At 34.9% G+C, this 20,177-nt stretch overlaps 1 protein-coding gene across 9 annotated transcripts in view; it reads left to right on the top strand.

Annotated features, from left to right (window-relative positions):
• The window catches only part of LOC128875529 (guanine nucleotide-releasing factor 2), an 86,903-nt gene extending 66,726 nt beyond the window's left edge, over positions 1-20,177 (top strand). For 5 of the 9 annotated variants that reach the window (XM_054121222.1, XM_054121182.1, XM_054121195.1 and 2 more), the window contains 16 exons: positions 2,200-2,605; positions 4,222-4,446; positions 5,608-5,793; positions 5,888-6,195; positions 7,714-7,830; positions 8,263-8,573; positions 9,294-9,501; positions 9,780-9,803; positions 10,817-11,012; positions 11,108-11,360; positions 11,749-11,989; positions 12,070-12,084; positions 12,356-12,530; positions 13,013-13,657; positions 13,746-13,877; positions 13,963-20,177. In XM_054121222.1, the coding sequence (XP_053977197.1) occupies positions 2,200-2,605; positions 4,222-4,446; positions 5,608-5,793; positions 5,888-6,195; positions 7,714-7,830; positions 8,263-8,573; positions 9,294-9,501; positions 9,780-9,803; positions 10,817-11,012; positions 11,108-11,360; positions 11,749-11,989; positions 12,070-12,084; positions 12,356-12,530; positions 13,013-13,657; positions 13,746-13,877; positions 13,963-14,101 (3,581 nt within the window). In that variant the 3' untranslated portion in view covers positions 14,102-20,177. The remainder of the gene's footprint in view (positions 1-2,199; positions 2,606-4,221; positions 4,447-5,607; positions 5,794-5,887; positions 6,196-7,713; positions 7,831-8,262; positions 8,574-9,293; positions 9,502-9,779; positions 9,804-10,816; positions 11,013-11,107; positions 11,361-11,748; positions 11,990-12,069; positions 12,085-12,355; positions 12,531-13,012; positions 13,658-13,745; positions 13,878-13,962) is intronic. The other 4 variants (XM_054121230.1, XM_054121214.1, XM_054121204.1 and 1 more) reach the window with 4 other exon arrangements.

The following is a 20,177-nucleotide window of genomic DNA, read 5'->3' as shown; positions in this document are numbered from 1 at the left end:
CCTTCGTCAATTAATAATTAAAAAAAAATTCAAAAAATGGTCAGCACTCGACATCGAGATTTTTGAAATCTGTCTTTTCCCTGTTCTTTAGAATCGTTTGTACACCCGTTTGTACCGCTTTTCGTTTCGTTTGTACCTCGATAGTTTAAATTTTACAAGCAATTACAAACTATGTATATCGAAACATTTTATAAAAAGTAATTCAATTATGATCAAGAATTGTGATCACACAATTCTAGCAAGATAAAAGAACCACGATCACCCTCGTGAATGAAATTAAATCGCCATCGTGATCGTGATTTTGCGATCACTGTGATAAATATCAGTGATTTTGCACGCCATCTTTAGTCATTCGTTCCATCGCAGTAGAAACAGTCGCATATGAACGTCGGTAGGGTTAGTGTTATCGTGTTAAACAATTAAAGGACCAGTTTCCAGTATGTCCCTATTCTATCCAGCTTTTCGCAGCCAAGTGTAATTCGCAGGTTTGACAAGCAGTCAATTAATGTTTACATAGATTTCCCAGGTACCGGTTCCGCCGCAGAGCATTTCTGTTCGACGTTACTGTTTCTATTATCCGTAAACGTTTATTACCGGGGCGAGCGTATCGATCCAAAGCGTTTGTCGATTGTCGTTAACATCAACCGTCGGATAATTGTGCACGAAACGTCTGGAATATCGAATACTGATTAATGTTTCCGGGATTGTTTGCGAATAATTCCGCATGCGTAATTCGTTGGAACGTAATGTTATTATGCTCGAACGGAGTCACGCGATATGGAAATTTTCGAATAATTGGAATCGTTACATCGTAACGATTAGCCTCCTTTGATTAGAAGGCTACGGCCGATGCTGTAAAGTCGTCGTTCTGTTTCACTCTGTCTCGATATGTTCGCTGTCGTTCGCTGTCGACAGAGTGAGAAAGAAAACGAGTTCGTCTCGCCAACTTGTTGTGAACGCACTATAGATGTACTGTCGCTGAAAAGGGATCTTGTGAGGTCGTAAAGTCGGTCGGATATCGATCTTTGCTACTTAAGTCGACCGCAATTAGTAATTTGACACCTTTTTAGACGAGGACAGAGCTAGACTTTTCGTTCAGGGCAGTATGGTATCAAAATTAGGATGTTCATATTTCAATAACTTTTTCTTAAGTGTATGTTCACACATAATTCTGCAATGCATGAATCGATTACCATAAGACTATTTCGTTTTGTAAAGTACATTCTAGGGGATTAGAGAGGAGGTTGTAGTTTAGTTTAATCAAACTCACCGAAAAATTTATGTTTCAAGCTAATAATAACGATGTAAGCGACAGTATAAGTTTGTGGGTAATGTGTGTGGTGGGAGAGCCTCGTGCTCTCTCATAAATAATAGGAACAGCGAGAGAGGAGAAGGACAAAGAGAGATTACGAGAGCGTTCGGAAGGTGTGCGATTGCGAGTCGACGTGCGTGTCGAGTGTGATCATTACGATTGACTGTAATTGGAGATCAAGAGAAATATATTGAGTTTGTGTCTAGAAGGAGGACAATTAAAGTGTATCTTATTTATAAAAAACCTTGCAATGACTTATTGACTTATTGAAATGACTTATTGAAAATACTGTGGTAGGTAGGCGTTCGGAAGGTGTGCGATTGCGAGTCGACGTGCGTGTCGAGTGTGATCATTACGATTGACTGTAATTGGAGATTAAGAGAAATATATTGAGTTTGTGTCTAGAAGGAGGACAATTAAAGTGTATCTTATTTATAAAAAACCTTACAATGACTTATTGACTTATTGAAATGACTTATTGAAAATACTGTGGTAGGTAGGAACTTAGTTAACCAATCATCGTCAAGAGTTTTCGGTTTTTCCAAATTGGAAAAACCCGCGTAGCAAACATCAAGTCATGGGACCCCGGGGTGTAACTTTAGAGCCGCGACACCCCTGTCGTCCTACGGATCCAATGGTCCAATAAAGCAATTACTACTGTTTCGGTTTACGACCTCATCACAAGATCCCTTTCAGCGACAGTAACTAACTCGGCCAATACCGAAAATGCGTGCGAGTAGAGGTGTCGCCATTACGCGACGGCCAATTGAGCTGCCTCGCTAACTTCCGAACGGGGGTGTAATTATAACATTTCACTTGCTGTGTCTTTGCTCTTGTCTGTCAAATGGAACAGTGTTTAATAGGAGTACTTGCTTGTATCATTTCAGAAGTCGAGGAACGGTCCGGCGGGAAGGCGCGCGGCGGTAAACTAGCGCGTCGTGCGCGCTCCTTCAAGGAGGACTTCCTGGAGAAGCTCTCCCACATGCGTTCTCCTGGCAGCGGAAGCGGCGGCGGAGGCAGCGGGGCGGCTACACGGGCGGCCTCGCCCTCCTCGCCGCGAACACCCCGTGACAAAAGCGCGCCTGGCTGCACCGATACCGCAACCACCATCGACAAGAATCCCCTACGAGATCTGCATATCCACGTGCGACAGGTGCAGCTGGCACTGCTCCACTTCAGGGACGTCGTGTCGAAGAAGAAGCTCGAGATGCTGCCAGGAAATGGCACCATCGTCCTCGACACCGTCACCACGATACACACCGTGCTGAAGTCCTATCTCCTTTCCGAGAACAGGTGATTATCCGTTATACATCCCTCAGGGTTGCCTCGAAGCCGTTCCAAGCGAAACGAGACAGTGATGAACACGTTTCGACTAGAGCTGTCGGAAAGACCGAATATTCAAGCCGAGTCAAACCGGGACCCGATTTCCGAGCCGAGTCGAGTACTTGAAAAAACCGAGTAGCTTGAAAGATTCGAGCTACCCGAGAGAAACCAAGTAAACTTGAATTTTTCGAGCTACCCGAATAGAACCGAGCGGTCCGAAAAAAACCAAGCGGCCGGAAAGAACCGGACAACTCGCATGGTTTCAAGCTTTTCCGAGTAGACGTGTTAGTCCGCCGCCGGACAACAATGGTATCATAAAAAGGACGGTAGCAAATTAGACCCAAAGAAGATCGACCATCATTTTCCGTATTTCTTATCGGATCTTAACGGATGTATTACCAATCGATTCCTTATGTTATCCCGATGAAAATGGTACCAGACACGATACAATTCGGATTATTTCGATGGAAATTATACGGAAAAAATGATTTGCACGCTTTTTGTCTATCTTCGGTAAAAATAGTCCGATTTACATAGTGTTTAGTAGCGTTTTCATCAGGAAAACGTAAGGAATCCATCGGCGTTACTTCCGTAATGATACGATGCATATGAAGTGAAATCGGGTGATTACTGAAAGCCATAAACCAAGGGTTGAAGCATCGAAAGCGCACGCGTGCCGACTTTAACCCACGACGGACCTCAAAGGGTCCGAGCATTAAAGTGTAAAATGTTTGTCGTGATATGTTCACTTTTTGTTGTGTTTTATAAAAGTTAAAGAAACAAATTGCACTACTGAATTCCTGATGTTATACCGATGAAAAATGGTACCAAACACGATACAATATCGATTAATTTTAATTATTAACAAGACAAGCGTAGAATTGGAAAAAGATTTTTCTGCTGTGTAACAGTGCGGTCTGTAGAATTTACATTACACGAATAATTAAAATTATTTGTGGCTCTCGATAAATGCACCCGAGTTCCCTTTTCATTCTTGTGCTATTATATTTTAAAAAATTATTATCGTTCCGTATGTATTTCAAAATGTCTCTTAAATTACTGACAACAAATATGAAAGACTAAGTGCAACATTGTAAGAAACTTTTTTAATACCTTTTTTGCATACCTTTTAAATACGTATTTAATTGCGGCTCGCGAAAAATTTCAAATCTTGAAAAATGGCTCAGACTATCACGGAGCTTGGCCATCCCTGAAATACACTAATAAAACTACTATACTGTTCAAGGTCTACCCGTCAAGTTTTGTCGTCATTTTTTTTTAGGTATTTTGGTAGTGCAATTGAAAAATGTTTTAGGCAAAAGTTTATCGATGCTTGGTGAGTTACATGTTCGCATATTCTTAAATTTGAAAAACCCTTTTTTACAGAGAACAGTAAAGGTCGTGTTAACTTATTAAAATATATGTATGGCACATTTTGATTTGTTTTTCTTCGTGTCACTCGAGTAGAAAATTGCAAGAAAACGCGCATTTAATCTATGTTTTAATTATTGACTATAATACATTCAAATTTGTAACTAACGTTCACGGTTATAGTCTCCACGATTAATATTCTACTTTTATTAAAGCTCCACTCTGGGATCAGCGACAAATCAAGTATACCAGGCCCTGGCGCAATTATTAAAGCTTTGCGATGATGTGCTGCTACATGGCGATCAGTCTTCTGCGTTGGTCACTGAAAACGTCACGCACATCATAGGATTAGTCGAAGATGCTGTGAAGAATTTGGTTGCCCTGGCTAACGAGAAAATAGCAAACAGACAGAAACCTGCAGCCGTCACAACTAGTAATAGGTACTCGATAACATCTCCAATGATCCGAGCTCCAGTGTTTTAACCCATTAAGCACCAAATTATCCTTTTATCGACATTCATATTATCTTCTCTGATTCATTGGAAAATAATAAGTAAGAAAAGTATTTGTAAATTTCTAGAATAATATTTAATTTACTTGTTGGTCAAAATCCTCCTGATTCTTTAAAAAGAAAGTGTACTTTTTCTGTATCAGAAGTAAAAAATGATTGGAGTTTATTCCGAACTTGCATGTGAACTCTTTGATAAGGTTCTTTCAACAAATCCTGTCTTAGGTAAGTCTATTGGATGGCAGCAAATCTCGCTGAGTTTGAGTATGAAAGTTTATACACGTTGAAGATTATTCCAATTTATAGACATATCTAAAACAGGATAGAATAACTTCAGAATAACTTCAGAATAATGTTTGCTCTTAGAAGTAGGAAAATTACATTACTTTACCGTACTTCATACAAAATATTTCTTCTTTTAAAGATACGTATCCCATAAATTAAACACCAGCATACGATATACATAGAATAACGAATAGTAGCATTGTATGATCAAACAAACATAGTTTTAATAAAAATTCGTACTAACATAAGAATCCGTTTTGTTAACACTAGATTTACGGAGATCTCTCATTAGATTTCTATTACTGAAGTAATGTTTTAATATTAGGTTGTCCCAAAAGTTTCTTTCGCTTTATTAATAAGTGATACATGTACAATAGTTTATGTTTTATGTTACATTACTGAATTGTGCACGATTCATTTTGCTGGATTACTGTTACAACATGAATATCTATGAAATTAGATTGTCTATTTATATAAACACGACCACATAAAATAATTGAGTGCAACTCGCGAAAGAAACTTTCGGGACAACCTAATAAGTCAAGTCCATTTACTTAAATTAATTAGGTGGCTTAAGGGGAGGTTAATCTCTAAACAGAGAATACATACGCTAGAAAAAATGAAGTAGAAAGTATAAAAAAAGTCTTTTAATTCATAGTATATTATTTTTGTACAGTTAGAACAAACGTAGTGAATTTTATTTAGAAGTAAGACACTGGTACTTAATGGGTTAAAGAAACGATCTCCATCTTTGTTTATGTAGTCGTACCTATAGAAATTTGACAATAAATCACTGAAATCGTTTCAGAACGTCGGGTTATGGGTCGGAATTGACGCCACAAAGAAATTCCTTACCCGATATTCCGCTAACCCCGAGGGAAAGGCAGATTTTAGAGCAAACCGCTGCGACTACTAGTCTGGTCCGTAGTTCGCATAGTTCAGAGTCGATTTTAAGGGATTCTAGTCCACCCCCAAAACCACCACTCCCTGAGAGGTAGTTTCCCTAAGCTTCTTGTAGCAACGAGCATGCTATCGTTTCATCGGTTTCTTCGAAACAAGGGTAAAAACCGATGCCAACGATATTTCAGAACCAACGTGTGTCTGTCGGAGGAGAATAGTTCGTCCGGGACACCGCCGCCTTTGCCACCGAAACGAAGGACACGGGCTCAGCAGCTGCTAGACGAGTCCGAGGGTCTTTTAGCATCTAGTCTTGATAGGGTCTCCCTTCGAAGTCGATCACCAGAGGATTCGTCGTCTCTTTTAAGCGCGTCGGCTGGCAGTTTGGATTCGGCTCTGAATCATTCTCGCGACGAGGATGAGATACGAGCGATCATGGGACCAAACGACGAGTCTCTGAACGACAGTATGGATCTCAGCCTGATGGCTACTATTCAGGGTGAGCGATGCTTCTATCAATATCACTGGATACCATTATATCATTTTAATAGAAAATGATATAGTTGACAAAATGAAGAAAAATGTTCTCATTATATTTAAACACGCTGCGATGTAGTTTACGTAGGTTTTCATCGGTGATAAAGTACAGCAAACAACAAAACTGAGCCAGTTATACAAAGGAGGATGTCAAAAAGTGGTCAATTTTGGGGTAGCTAAGAACCTAAATTATTAATAAAACATCATTCCTGTTGTTTCGAGCAATTACAAAATCACAATTATTTATCAACGGTATGATGGGAAAGTTGTTAAAAACCCTAAAGAAGTATAAATGGCGTAAAATTAGGAATTATTGTTGTCAAATGATTGTAACTTGATGAATTCCAAAATTCATATTTACACTCAAAGTAGTGTAAATTTGTTGAAACTATAACGAAACTATTATTAATGTTGATTTTTCTTTGTTATAAGTTATTTAAACAATAAAGGATATTTTTCAGAAGAATTTGTGTGGACCGTTCAGTTTTGCTCCTTACTGTAGCTAAACATTTTTAAATTATAGAATTATCGGTATTGTAACAAGAAGGAATGAAAGTCAAATTATAAAAATTTTCTTTAGTCAGCTAAAGACTTACTAAGCTAAAGGCTTACTAATATTTGTAATTGTTAATTTTTAGTCTTTTTAAAATTTTAATTGTATTATTTATAGATATTTTGTCATCAAAGAGGACCGAAGTAAACGAGATCGGTATGTTTAAATATATTAGGAATATGTTCGGTCAGCCCAAGAAAAGACCGTCTACTTTAAATCTTCAAACCATTCAACATTAAAAACACCACTCAAATTGCGTGTTTTATTTTTATCAAACTTAACATACAAATTGTATTACACAACCTGGTGTAATAATATATAACAAATTATTTGATACACGGTTATTCGTTAAATTGGATTATTACATAAATAATTCATGTTGGATTGTTAAATATTCATTCGTTACAGTCAACAACATCTTTATAAATTAAGAGTAAAATGAAACTGGCAAGATGAAGTATTTGTTAAGTAAGTGGTACGATATAGCCAACTTGACCCAGATCAAGAAAATCGTCTTCTGAATAAACATAGATTGACACATAAGTTTATACCTTGAAATTCATTCCATCAAATTATAATATTAGTTCGTGATATTGGAAACGAAACCTTACTAAGAAGGCGGTCCAAGGATTGTGCAAGTACATTTCCACGTGTCCATAAGAGCACTGTGAGGAGACATTGCTTAGTCAGCAAAATAAGTCTCAACCGTCCTCGTCTTAATCATCAAGCCAGTCTCACTGGAACAGTCTTTGGATGCAGAGTGTAGCAATTTCAAAGGTTTCAAGTTTTATAATTTTCGATGAAATAATTCTACGCGAGGAACTAAACATTATGTGGTGTAATATAGTTAAAACTCCATAATCATATTTATTCAAGCGTTTAAACAACGTTGTCAGAGTGATAGACATACACCTTTCTTTTGTACAGGCATGCAGGTTAATGGTACTTCGAACTGTGGTTGCTGGGACGGTTCTGAAACAAGTATACCGAGCACTATGCTGTTAGGTCAACAAACTCCTCAAGAAATGCTTAATCCATTTACCGGTGCGTAATATTAAAATTCCTCTTTACTCGTTAGCAATGCCAAAGTCAGATAACGCGCGAGAGTCACGTTGAACATATTTATAAACGTAGAGAAAAAATGTGAGAACTAAAATTACGCAAGAATTCTTCAAATAGCCAGCAGAGCAAGTAACGTAGGCGTCAGACCTCCCGACTACATGAGTAAACAGTATAGATGTGTTCATTCACGTCGGTGGAATAAGCTAGAGCACTTTTCCTAAAGGCGTCTTCGAAAGAGTAGTCTTGTAAAAACGGAAAGTTTAATATGTCCACCAGTTGGAAGTGGAAAAACGTGAAAACATTTTTTTGTAAGGAGAAAAAAATCTTTTCAGCGGGCCTGAACTTGAAATTTATCACTTTCTACGATAAGATTCGTAGTATATTATTTTAAATCATATGCTAATTCTGTTTTAGGTATAGAAGGAAAAATGGAACGTTTATCTACCCAAACGCAAGAGTCCGGTTTCGTGTCCATGCATTCACAAAGAAGTTCATCCCAAAGTTATACCGCCTCTAGTGTGACATCCAAAAGATCGTCCCAGCAGAGCAGCGTTAGTTACAATTCCCAGACGTTCAATTCACAGCAACAATCGTTTTCCCATACCAAGTTATCTTCGGATAGCAACGGGTCTATATTCACTCAGAAGACAATGACCAGTTCCGAGAGTACTATTAGCACAACAAATATGTCTGGAAGTGGAGATCCTGGGCTGTTGGAAAAGCTGGTAAATATAAATGTAATTTACTTTATGCTCCAATTCAGTGTAAATACAGGTTGATGCAAAGGTACACATCAGACATAGGAAAATGCTTGGATCTTAAATTGATAAACACGGATGTAGAAATATTTAATCACTGACACACATACACGCATGTAGTATGACCAAAAACTCTACGTTTTTTTCTAATTGTATCGCAAATACTATTCATGTTTTTTCAGCGATTTCTGAAAATTTTGTTCTAATAAGAGATGAGATAAAATTTGTCACTCTCTATTGCACGTATTCTATTTTATCTATCGGGAAAGAAATTATTTCTTGATTATGTATATTTCCCCGAATTAATTAATATTCAAGCCAAATAATAAGTGTATTTCAAAATTGTACAATACAAGATTTATACAGATTTTTGACATTCTTATATCTATTTTGAAATTGTGTAGCATGATTCATGATATATCTTAAAGTGACTATATCTTACAATAACCTTGCATAATGATACATGTTTAAATTTTATGACAACAATTTTGAATCACCCTGCATAATTGATACATTATAATGTGGTTTCTGCTTTCATTTTTTATTATTTGTATTTTGCGAATGTTTAGAGTATTAATGTATTTTCTGTGGTTTGCCTCTTTGTCCTTTTCTCTCGTTTGTAGAATTTGTTTTCTGATACACGTTTATGATATACGTTTATTATACTCCAGTTTATACTCTGTGTAGGAAATTGAATCAGTTTCTGCATCTGACGCTAACGGCATACCACCAGCGTTGCCCGAAAAACGTTCAAAAAGAAGGAAAGAACGTCAGCCATCGCAGTACGACAATGTACCTGAGAACGAACATTTATCAACCTGTAGTTTACACACCAGCAATGGCGATAGTCCTGATGCCAGTGAACCTCCTCCACTTCCTCTCAAAAAAAGACACAGTAAGTTTAAGCTTAATTTATAGTGAAGACAGTAATAAAGCAAGCAATTATTTTCATATTTTGTACTACTATTGCTTTATCACTGTTGAAGCAATATTCACTATAATCCTTTTCAAAAGTAATAATGAAATATTTGAATGATAAGATCGATCGAAATCGTACCGAATATTTAAGGAATATAATTGTTCTGGATATTGCTTAGATTATATTAGAGTAGAAATTCCGAGATTTCGTCCTGGTAATAGGTTAAAACTGATAAATTATTTTGTATCCCCCAGTGTTCCAATCAGTGGCATATTCTGGTAAGTGGGGTCCTGCCCACACAAATCAGCTATCCCACAGCAAACACTTTCACGCTAAGTTGAAATCCTTCGTTTCACGCATTCATACACGATTTTAAGCTCCTAGCTTTTTGCGGCATGTACATATCTTCTTTTTAATCTCATTTTGTCGAAATTATTTAAAACGTAACATATCGTTTGGCAATAAGCTTGGATAATTTATTCATACATCGTCAGCATTTCGATGGCTTACATCTTAATATACACGATGTAACATTCAAAGCAGGAAGTAATATTCAACTTCACTATTTTATCGTGTTCTTAAAACTGTTTCCTATTATTTTCCAATTAAAATATTTCGTGAAATAAATTTCTATATGTTTAATTCGTAATTAATAAACGTTCATTATTGCACTTCATAATATTTTCGTCAACTGGTGGTAATTTTCATTAACAGTAGAAACTAATCTTTAACTACTTACGTGGGCGCCGACATTGTTTCACTAATTAAATTGACCTTTCCTTGCTAATAGTCAGTTAACACTTATGCTTCTTTAACTCTGAAACAGCGCCGGAGCGTTCAGTTTTCGTTTTCACGATTGTGCGTGAAGAATCGACGGAGGAGAACTCTTCTGAAATGTAAAATTTTCTTAAAATTGTCTGAGATCGTTTACGTTTGTATTACTGTGATATTTTACTTAACAAAATATAACCGCCTGATTCCGGAAAACACAACTTATAATCGTTGCAAAGATGTTGTTCAAACGATTTCATTCGTATTCCAGTAAGTTTATGTGAACTCTATTCCCGCGAATTTTCATAATAACGTATCAAAGTATATGCCTGTGCATCAGTGTTTTTATGTATTTTATTTACTTATGTTTTAAAATACTTTATCGTAACATGGATCATGCTTGTACCTATAATATGTATTATACATCATAAAGTCACAGTTTTATTTATCTTTATGTTATCTCGCCGTAAGTGTCTAATAGATTCTTAAAGTTATGTAAACCCGATTGCGTCTATTTCAGTCATGGCATACATGGAGATGTTTGGGAACTGTTCTCATAGTAACAATGACTTCATATCTGGTCTTGGGACGCGCCATTCAGTGGCAGCTTATAATTCAATGCAAGCAGAATGGCAACAACACGAGATGGCCCTTACCACAACACAGTCATGTTCTTTCATGGCGCATACTATGACCACGTTGCACGATAACTCAAAGTATGTGATTTAATGTAAACCCATGCGTGAGTTTATAATGCTGCCTGTGTGTCATTAAGGAAAATGGAAAAGTAACTCTTATTTGTTTCTTTTAGTACCTCCATAACAATGACACCGCCGGTAACCGAAGTAACAAACAATTCTAGTCTCCCTCCAGCATTGCCACCAAAGAGATCCCGTTCCATTAAATCAAATGCAACACCTCCTCCAATTTCACCAAAACCTACCATCAGCATGCAAAGTATACACATAATGGATCCAATTGTGACGTCAACTCCAGTGAAAGCAGAAGAAGCTATCTGTGTTCACGAGAAGAAGGATCTCACACCTTCGACACCCACGAAGCTGGTAAGTAGTACCAAAAAAATGTCAACATATTCGATAAATCTCGCGTAGCATACAATTTGTATTCATTTATGATATTAATGTGTCAAGCTCATCTCTATTAAAAGGAGAACTATCAATCCAGTCAATTTGATCCATGCATTTCAAAATCCTATTTCATATTAGTCAATTGTTAATAACTAGACTGCTGATGTTTATCTATTCATGGCGAATGGAAACATGAGAAAATGTATGAGAATGTACACAAATGAAAAAGTATCTCAAATTCAACAATAATACAGGGTGTCCCAAAAATATTGTAATTCCTTGAAAGGGGTGGTTCGGAAGTAATATGTACATATAATAGATATTGGACCATCGACAGTGTTCACCATAAATATCTTATTTTTAGAACAACATTACCTTAGATACGATATTGCCACCTTCGAGACCCGCGAGTAATGCACTGTCATCGATATCAGTCGATGAAAATACTCTCGAATTAAGAGACGTTGAGCAAGATGACAGCATTTTGGATGAACTGGACATCAGCAAGCACTTAGTCTTTAAAAAGCCTGACGAAGAAGGACCAGACATACGGGGAGGGCATCCAGATGCGTTGTTAATTCATGCAACTAAAGCTAATAAACACGGTAAAGACTATTTTCATTATTCAAAGAGCAAACCTTTGTCAGAAAATATAATTCATTACATTTTTTTTCATGCTTCATAGATGAAAAAGAGTCAGGTCAGTGTAATAATTTATCGAATTTTCTTTTCTCCTGTTGTGTATTTTTAAATTGTTATTGCAATAATTGATTGAACTAGTTTGCATCGTATCAGTCACAAGTAATTATTGTTATTTAATTTAAAAAAAAAAGTAAATCTCATTATTTTTCTTTAAAAAAAAAAAAAAAAAAAACTCATAGTGCTTATCATTTTGATAACATTATTAAAAATTTCAAGTTAAAATGAATATTTAACAATTTCATATTTTTAAATACTCGTTCTCTTTACAGACTTTTTGTATCAGGAAGCATTCTTGACAACATACAGGACTTTTATGCAGCCGCTTGAATTAATTCAAAAATTACATAGACGTCATCAACGATTTTCTTGCTCCGCTGACATCGTTAAGCAACGGGCAGCGCGGGAAGCGTTTTCCTTATTAGTTAGAGTTGTTAGCGATTTAACGTAAGTCAATATGAGACATATTAATTAGATTCAATAAAATTATACATATTGTTAGTCCGTACAAGCATATCTTTGTTGAAATCAGAACTTTCGACAAACATATCACGGTCTTCATATCTGTAGAAATAAATTATTATTTATATATATCTTGTTAATAATGTGCAAAAAGATCTCATTATTACATTTCAAAAAACGACGATAACCTTGACACACACTCAGCACCTGTACCAAAACAAAGAATAATTTTCCGAGTGAAAATGCATTACGCATATCCGGGTTCTCCCGGGCGGGGGATTACGTTGGGCTCTCCTCGGGTGGTGGTCACCGAGCAATAGCTCAGCGTCTGTCTCCCAAGGCCTACCCACTAAAAACACTCACCCACCTAAGCTACATTATATAATCTAATAATAAAAAGTTACTTATACAAATCACTTTATACTCAAGACAATTCCAAATAAGTAGAAAATATTGAATATTTTTAGCATGTCTGATCTCGATGATACCCTCCTCCAAACCTTGATGGAATTCGTGCAACAGTTAGTATGTAGTGGTGACCTTACCATGGCAAAAGCTCTACGCGTGAAAATTTTGGAGAAACACCAAGCAAAACAGTTACAGGCGACGCAACCAATTCTTTCTTCCCTGAGCGTAACAACGAAGCAAGCTTCTCTCCTCGACTTCAAGAGTGAACAAATAGCCGAGCAAATGACACTATTAGACGCGGATTTGTTCATGAAAATCGAGATACCGGAAGTGTTGATCTGGGCCCAAGAACAAAATGAAGAACGAAGTCCAAATCTAACCAGGTTCACGGAACATTTTAACAAAATGTCATACTGGGCCAGATCGAGGATATTGGAGCATAGATTAGAAAATGAAGCGAAAGACAGAGAGAAATACGTGGTTAAATTTATTAAAATAATGAAACACCTTAGAAAAATAAATAATTTTAATAGCTATTTAGCGTTGCTGTCTGCACTGGATAGCGCGCCTATTAGAAGGCTCGAGTGGCAGAAACATATTACAGAAGGCTTGAAGGAATACTGTGCTCTTATCGATAGTTCCAGCAGTTTCAGGGCTTACAGACAAGCTCTAGCTGAAACGCAGCCGCCGTGTATTCCATATATGTAAGAATATTTATTATATTGTTCCAATAATTTGAAAACCAAGTCCTCCGAAAATTTTTATTCAAACAACTTGTTTTCCTATGTTCAGCGGACTCGTGTTACAAGATCTTACGTTCGTGCATATTGGAAACAGTGATCTATTACCGGATGGCACTATAAATTTTTCAAAGAGATGGCAGCAGTTTAATATCGTTGAAAATATGAAGAGGTTCAAAAAAGGGTAAGGACACTTTTAACATTTATTTAAGGCGTACGCCACTGTTGGGTAATCTTTTCAAGAACCGTGAATTCGTTGCTTGTTACAGGACGTATTCGTTCAAGAAGCACGAACGTATAATAACGTTCTTCAATAATTTCAGCGATTTCCTCTGTGAGGAGGCAATGTGGCAAATTTCGGAAAGCATCAAACCACGTGGTGGTAAAAAAACACAGTCGCAGAACTAGAATATATCTAACCCTTTCACTGCCTGTGTCTCAAAATCGAAAGGCTGAACCAGTAAATTAGAATGTTTATATTTATGGTATTTAGGTAAATGCTTAATTATGAATCAAACGAAACCTTATAGCACCTCGAGGGCGGTGAAAGGGTTAGCAAGATCTATACCGTTTCAACAGCCTCTGTGAGGTTGTATTTTACTTTATGGAAATCTTCCTGATACAATCCGTATTCATGAAGGGAAATGTAAAACACAAATCACGCGTTTAAATTAAATTGGAATTTTTATGTATTCGTTTTATTTAATATAATTGTGTATACGGAATATCGATTGAATCGAAACGTTAAAGTTGTAAACGTTAGGGAGACTTTAAGTGAATTAGCTAGCTCGATAATATCTCGATGCATTTTTGTAGTGTTTTATCCTTTTGCCATAAGACAGTATGGAGAAATCGTATTTGCTATGGACCTATGCAACATATATTTAAAGGATGCAGCTGTAACGATGCTTACTGTAGCATAAGGGGAAAAGTACCCTCACTTTTAACTAATCTATATCTATGTCTATATAAAAATTATTTATTTATTTGCCTTTAATCAGCGAAATGTAAAAAGTAGTAGGTGTTCTTCTTTTTTTAACTTATTTAGATATATACATATAATATGATATATACATATACATAGATATATACATATATATATGTATACGTCCATTATATAGCTTTATCGTAGATAGAAAAACTTTTCAACCGTCAACAGTGAACTGTTGACTGCGCAAGGAAGAAACACCAATTACGTTAATTATTGTAGAGCCATCGTAGTTTCAGATCAGCGCCTCGATGGTGCTTTTCCGAACACATGGCACGACTGAGCGTAACTGTTACATATACTATTGTATATGATTATAGAGAACACTTTTTGTTGGGAACTTGTTAATAGGTATCCAAGCTTTCAGCTTTAAGTCGAATGGTTATCCAGAAATATGGGTAAATTAAATGTGACACCACGATCGTAACGAAAGAATTGAATTGAAAAACCTTAACATCACCTTTGTATTTTACCGTGATATTAAACACCTTCGATGGCTTTTGCTACCAGAGTTACGTACGTTTAGTTTTCAATGGTGAAAGTGAGAATTTTCCTTTCTTTCACGATACATTCCGATAAAGTGAAAGAATCTGATCAAATTAATTTTATTAAGAAAAAAAAAAACACACACACTTATCCCATTTTTTACTCTTCGTTAAATGTATTAGAGCGTGATAGAGTGCATCAAGTTTTAATCTTCTAAGGTGAATCACACCGCCTGGCTGTCTGTGTGTGCCTCGTATTAGACAATGAATGAATATCTAGACTTAATGTTCTTCTAGTTGTTTCAAGCATTAACTCGATTTATTTAACTTTTTTAATTCTTACTAAAGGTAAAATGTCAAATGAACAGATTTATTTATGCACAATTTAAATACACACGTGACACGAAAATGTGGCATTTTATGCGCAATGCTAAAATTGAATGAAGAATTGTTAATTTCACTTAGTTGTTTGTCATTATTACAAACAAACATATCTTAGCTTTATTATTAACACGATGCGTAAATACGTGAAAACACATAATTGATACTTTCATGTATGTACCTCAAAACAAATTTATAAATGGTTGAACTTATCCTTAGAAATGTCATGTTAAATGTTTCGCGAATTGAAAAAATATCTTTCCTTAGCTTTTGCAACTATCACATGCGTTTCTCAAAAGCCAGTCAACTGTCTTTGAATATTACAAATTTAATTTCTTATATTTTTTACATCCAAAAAGTAATTTATATCTTTCTCCGTAATTCTTGTATAAAATATTATAAAAAAATAAAATACCAATGTGTTCATAATATATCACTGAAACAGACGAAAATAATTGGAAACTGTTTTGACGAATAAACAAGTTAAATAAGTCAAGAGGTTACCATGAACTATTAGAGGAACATTACGTTTATTTTTTCTCACATGAAAAAATTGAATTTATTCTGAATGAATATCCGCTTATTAACGTTTCTCCGGGCTCACGTTTTAATACTAAATGTCTTATATACAACACTCGTCGGCAAAGCTATGATAATCGGGCTTAAGAGATTAAAAAAAAGAAAAAGAAAAAAAAACTGTCATCTGCATGTTAACGCGTTTTACGTACGATCGTAATAGTCGTACCCACTTATTATTCACGTTAAAAAGGCCTAAGCAGTTGATAGTTGGTGTCGGTCTATAAGCATAAACGGTTAATTAAATCTTACAAATACTTAAACACCGCAAACAAAGACAAAAAGAACAAGATATATTACTCTCGAAGTGTAGCTAGAAAGTTTGCTATTATATATAAATCCGATAAAACAGTTGTCAATTTCATGACGTGCACCAAGTATACATACGTAACGTAGCTTTCAATATTAAAATCACAGGAGTGACGAACGTTGAAACTGTTGTGTGAATAGACACGCACTCTGTTAATCTCAGCCATAATCAATGGAAAAAAAAAGGGGGGGAAAAATCAGTCTTAGCTACAAATTTTTTAACGAAGAATATTGCTGGTGCCGATGATACACGAAAGAGTATAAATGCGACGATACCCAATTTGGATTTGTTTCGGACGAGAATCTATACGTATGAGTGTGTGCTAGTACGCGTGATAAGAACACAATTCAGTTGGAATAGTTGCTACATATAAATGATTCGTCTAATCTAAGGCTAAGAGGAACTTTATTAACGTTGTAAATAGTTTGACTGTATTCATAATTTCTTGTATGTACGCGAGTGTCTTCTATTACTCGTAATTGTATATATACAGTATAGTATCTCTGCATTAACTTTACACATAACGTATTAAGCTTATACATTGTTGAGTTCGTTCAAATTATTGTGATGCCATGTTACGTTCTCACGTTGTAGACAACAATCCATTGTATAGGGATTCCCAAAATTGTACAACCAACAAATACGCGCAACTACCTCGTAACAAAGGAAATCGAAAAGTCTGTTATCGTTTTCCAATCTGAGGCTTTATTTTCGAGATGTAAGTCAATTTGTATGATTAATCTTCCACTACAATGACGCATCAAATATATTGGAGATTTCTGGGATATTTACTGTCAACAGTGCATTGTAGATAAACGTGTATCTAGTATCTACCTATACATGTAAATGTATAGTATTTAAATAACCTTACTTATTCGTATTTTAAACGCAAAGCCTGAGATTGCAAATATTAAAAATATTTTCGACTTCTTTTGCTGTGAGCTATTTGCGTGTTTTGCTTCATACGTAATTTTGGGGGCAACTTCTTTATTACGTTCAATTTTGTTGTTTTTGTTTTTTGTATTTTTCTTTAATACAATCATCGTCATTTTTTTCTGGAATTTAATGCATCTTTTCTTTCGTATCGCACTGTCAACATCCTACATGATTCCTGACATGAATACATTTATATTTTTAATTATGTCACCGCTTTTAAAATTTCTGTTAATAGTTCCTGTCAAAGTGGTTCCCTCGAAAGTCTGTTTAAATGTAATGCAATTGAATTAATCACCATTGCATCTATTTTCTATCGATTCTTTCGTGACATATTATTAACAAAATTTTCGTGTATATTATAAGTAAATGTGTAAGTATTCATCTTTAAGGTAACGCTAATGCTAACAAAACATGAGTGAGATAAAACAGTGAATATGCAACGAAATCTTAGACTCGGTCAGTCTATTAGATAAAAAAACGTTAAGTTATTTCGCAATAGGCGAACAAATTATGATGAAAGTGAATTGATTTTCATAATTAGATTGATAATAAGATATTTTTGAGGCTTTTTTCTTCAAAATTCTTGTTAGAACATTAGATACATACATATGTAATTAGATCTACATCAGAGGAGTTTGAGTAATATTCTTTACATTTTGTATACTGAAATATTTTGTTAAATCAATGTTATCATCCTAACCAAAGCAAATACATAATTGTTACTAAACAGATTTCAATCTCATACATATTTCGAACAGTTTAAAAGACATACTAAATATATTATCTACATCTCATTGGTAACTTTGTTATATTATAATATCTTAAACTTGAACATAGTCTCAAGAAAGTGTTCCTTAAATTTCTTACACCCAAACTAATACTCGAGATCTAATTCTCTATGAATACACATGGAAGCCTGTGGAAAAATTATAAACTGCTTTATAAATCTGCAGATAATGAACAAATTAGACTTTGAATGTCATAAGTTGTACTTGCAATTTCAAATGTGTATGGTATAGGTACATTAGTTATTTAATTTTTCTTAGTCTTGCAGATAATATGAAAAAATTGCTCTTAATGAAATCACTTATATCTAATAGTTTAATACTGTCTTATACTTTAAATGTACCAAATAATGTATTCAATAATACATTCACTTGTATTATAAAGATTTAATTAATCTGCTGAATATATATACATCTTCTACTTCATATCAATACACAAGGGCTTCACTTGATCAAAGTAACCTGTAACGAATCTAATTTTCTGTGATTAATCGCTTAATCGTGCTATCAAATGTATCTTATTATCAATTATCTAATTTATTTTAAATTGATAGATTAATCTTCGCGACTGCATCCTTTCAACACTGATTAGCCAAGCATAGCCTAGCATAGGCACAAATGTAAAACAGTGTTTCTTCAATTGTCTGCTGAACGTAGAAACTACCATAGCTTTTGAAGCAATAGTCTATGAACAAATATGAATTCCAAAGCTAGCTCTGTTGAACTTACTCTTACAAGGATTCCGATGTCGCGAAACATCACGAATGCTATATTTCATACATCAGTACTTCCATGGCGAGGGGTATTTGCACTTTTAACGTACATTGTATATATATGTATATGCGAAGTTAACGATCGAACAAATCATTGATCTCTTATTGTATATTTTCGAAATGAAAGAAAGAAGTTTCAAAGCAGACAGGCTAAAAATCAAAAGCAACAGACATTTCACGCTTGAAATTTATGCAGAATTGTATGTCAAATAACTCTCGCCGAACTTGAACTTAACGATGTTCTGAGTGTATCGTTGTAACAAGGAAACAATAAGTAATATTCTTAGCGAATATCGATAAGCATCAAAATAAGTAATAATTACAATTAATGTGTTACCGACCTCTTATCGAAAAACAAATATATGTGTAACTTAATAGATACGATGGTAAGTATTAGAAAGTACCGATAACCAAACAAAAAAAAAAAATAAACAGCGGTGATTATGGATGCTCTGACGGACATACGATGAAAATGATTCCACCAGAGGGTTAATAGTCACCATAGCAAAAGCGACATATCCACAAAGCTCGATATTACTGTTTAGAAAAGGGTAAACCGAACAAATTAACCGAGAATGAAGTCACGAATGTAACAGTTGGTTTGAGGTGATGACTATTTACATTTAAATTGTTTTTCCAACGATGATGTAATTTGTTTGTTTGTTCAGCAGCATACGATACCGATAATTATGATAATGTGGTTTTTATTCAGGAAAGATGCAAATTTATATAGAAGAAGAACAGTGTACGACTGCACGCCGAAATAAATTTATCAACGTTATGCTAATTGCGACGTATAGATAGATTATCATTATACTGTATAATAAGTACACACTTAACTAAAATCCGCAAATGATCATTCGTTTGGAAGATGATTTGTGGCCGACGGAAGTCTGCATAAATTTCTATTTTTTTGAAATAACTAATAGTTTTTCATATAATTATAATTTTTGATATTCAATTTGGAATTCGTTCAATTGTAAAATCGAAACACGAATTGAAAAGCAAATGAAAAAATAAGTTTTTTGAAAAACATCAAATGTATCTATTTTTCGATTAATTATTTTTAATATTCGTTAGTTATTCGAATTTTGTCATTTTCAATTCGCAAAAAAAAAAAGAACATTTATAAACGGCACGTCAAATGAAATGAAATAAATAATAAGAAGAGATTGAACAATGCTAAAAATTGAGAAATCTATTTATTTCTCCATAGACAAAGGAGAATCAAATATTGAAAATTTACATTT

Source organism: Hylaeus volcanicus, chromosome 1, assembly GCF_026283585.1.
Source record: "Hylaeus volcanicus isolate JK05 chromosome 1, UHH_iyHylVolc1.0_haploid, whole genome shotgun sequence".
NCBI lineage: Eukaryota > Metazoa > Arthropoda > Insecta > Hymenoptera > Colletidae > Hylaeus > Hylaeus volcanicus.
The sequence above is the reverse complement of the archived record's forward strand: the minus strand, read 5'-3'. Positions and strand labels throughout refer to the sequence as shown.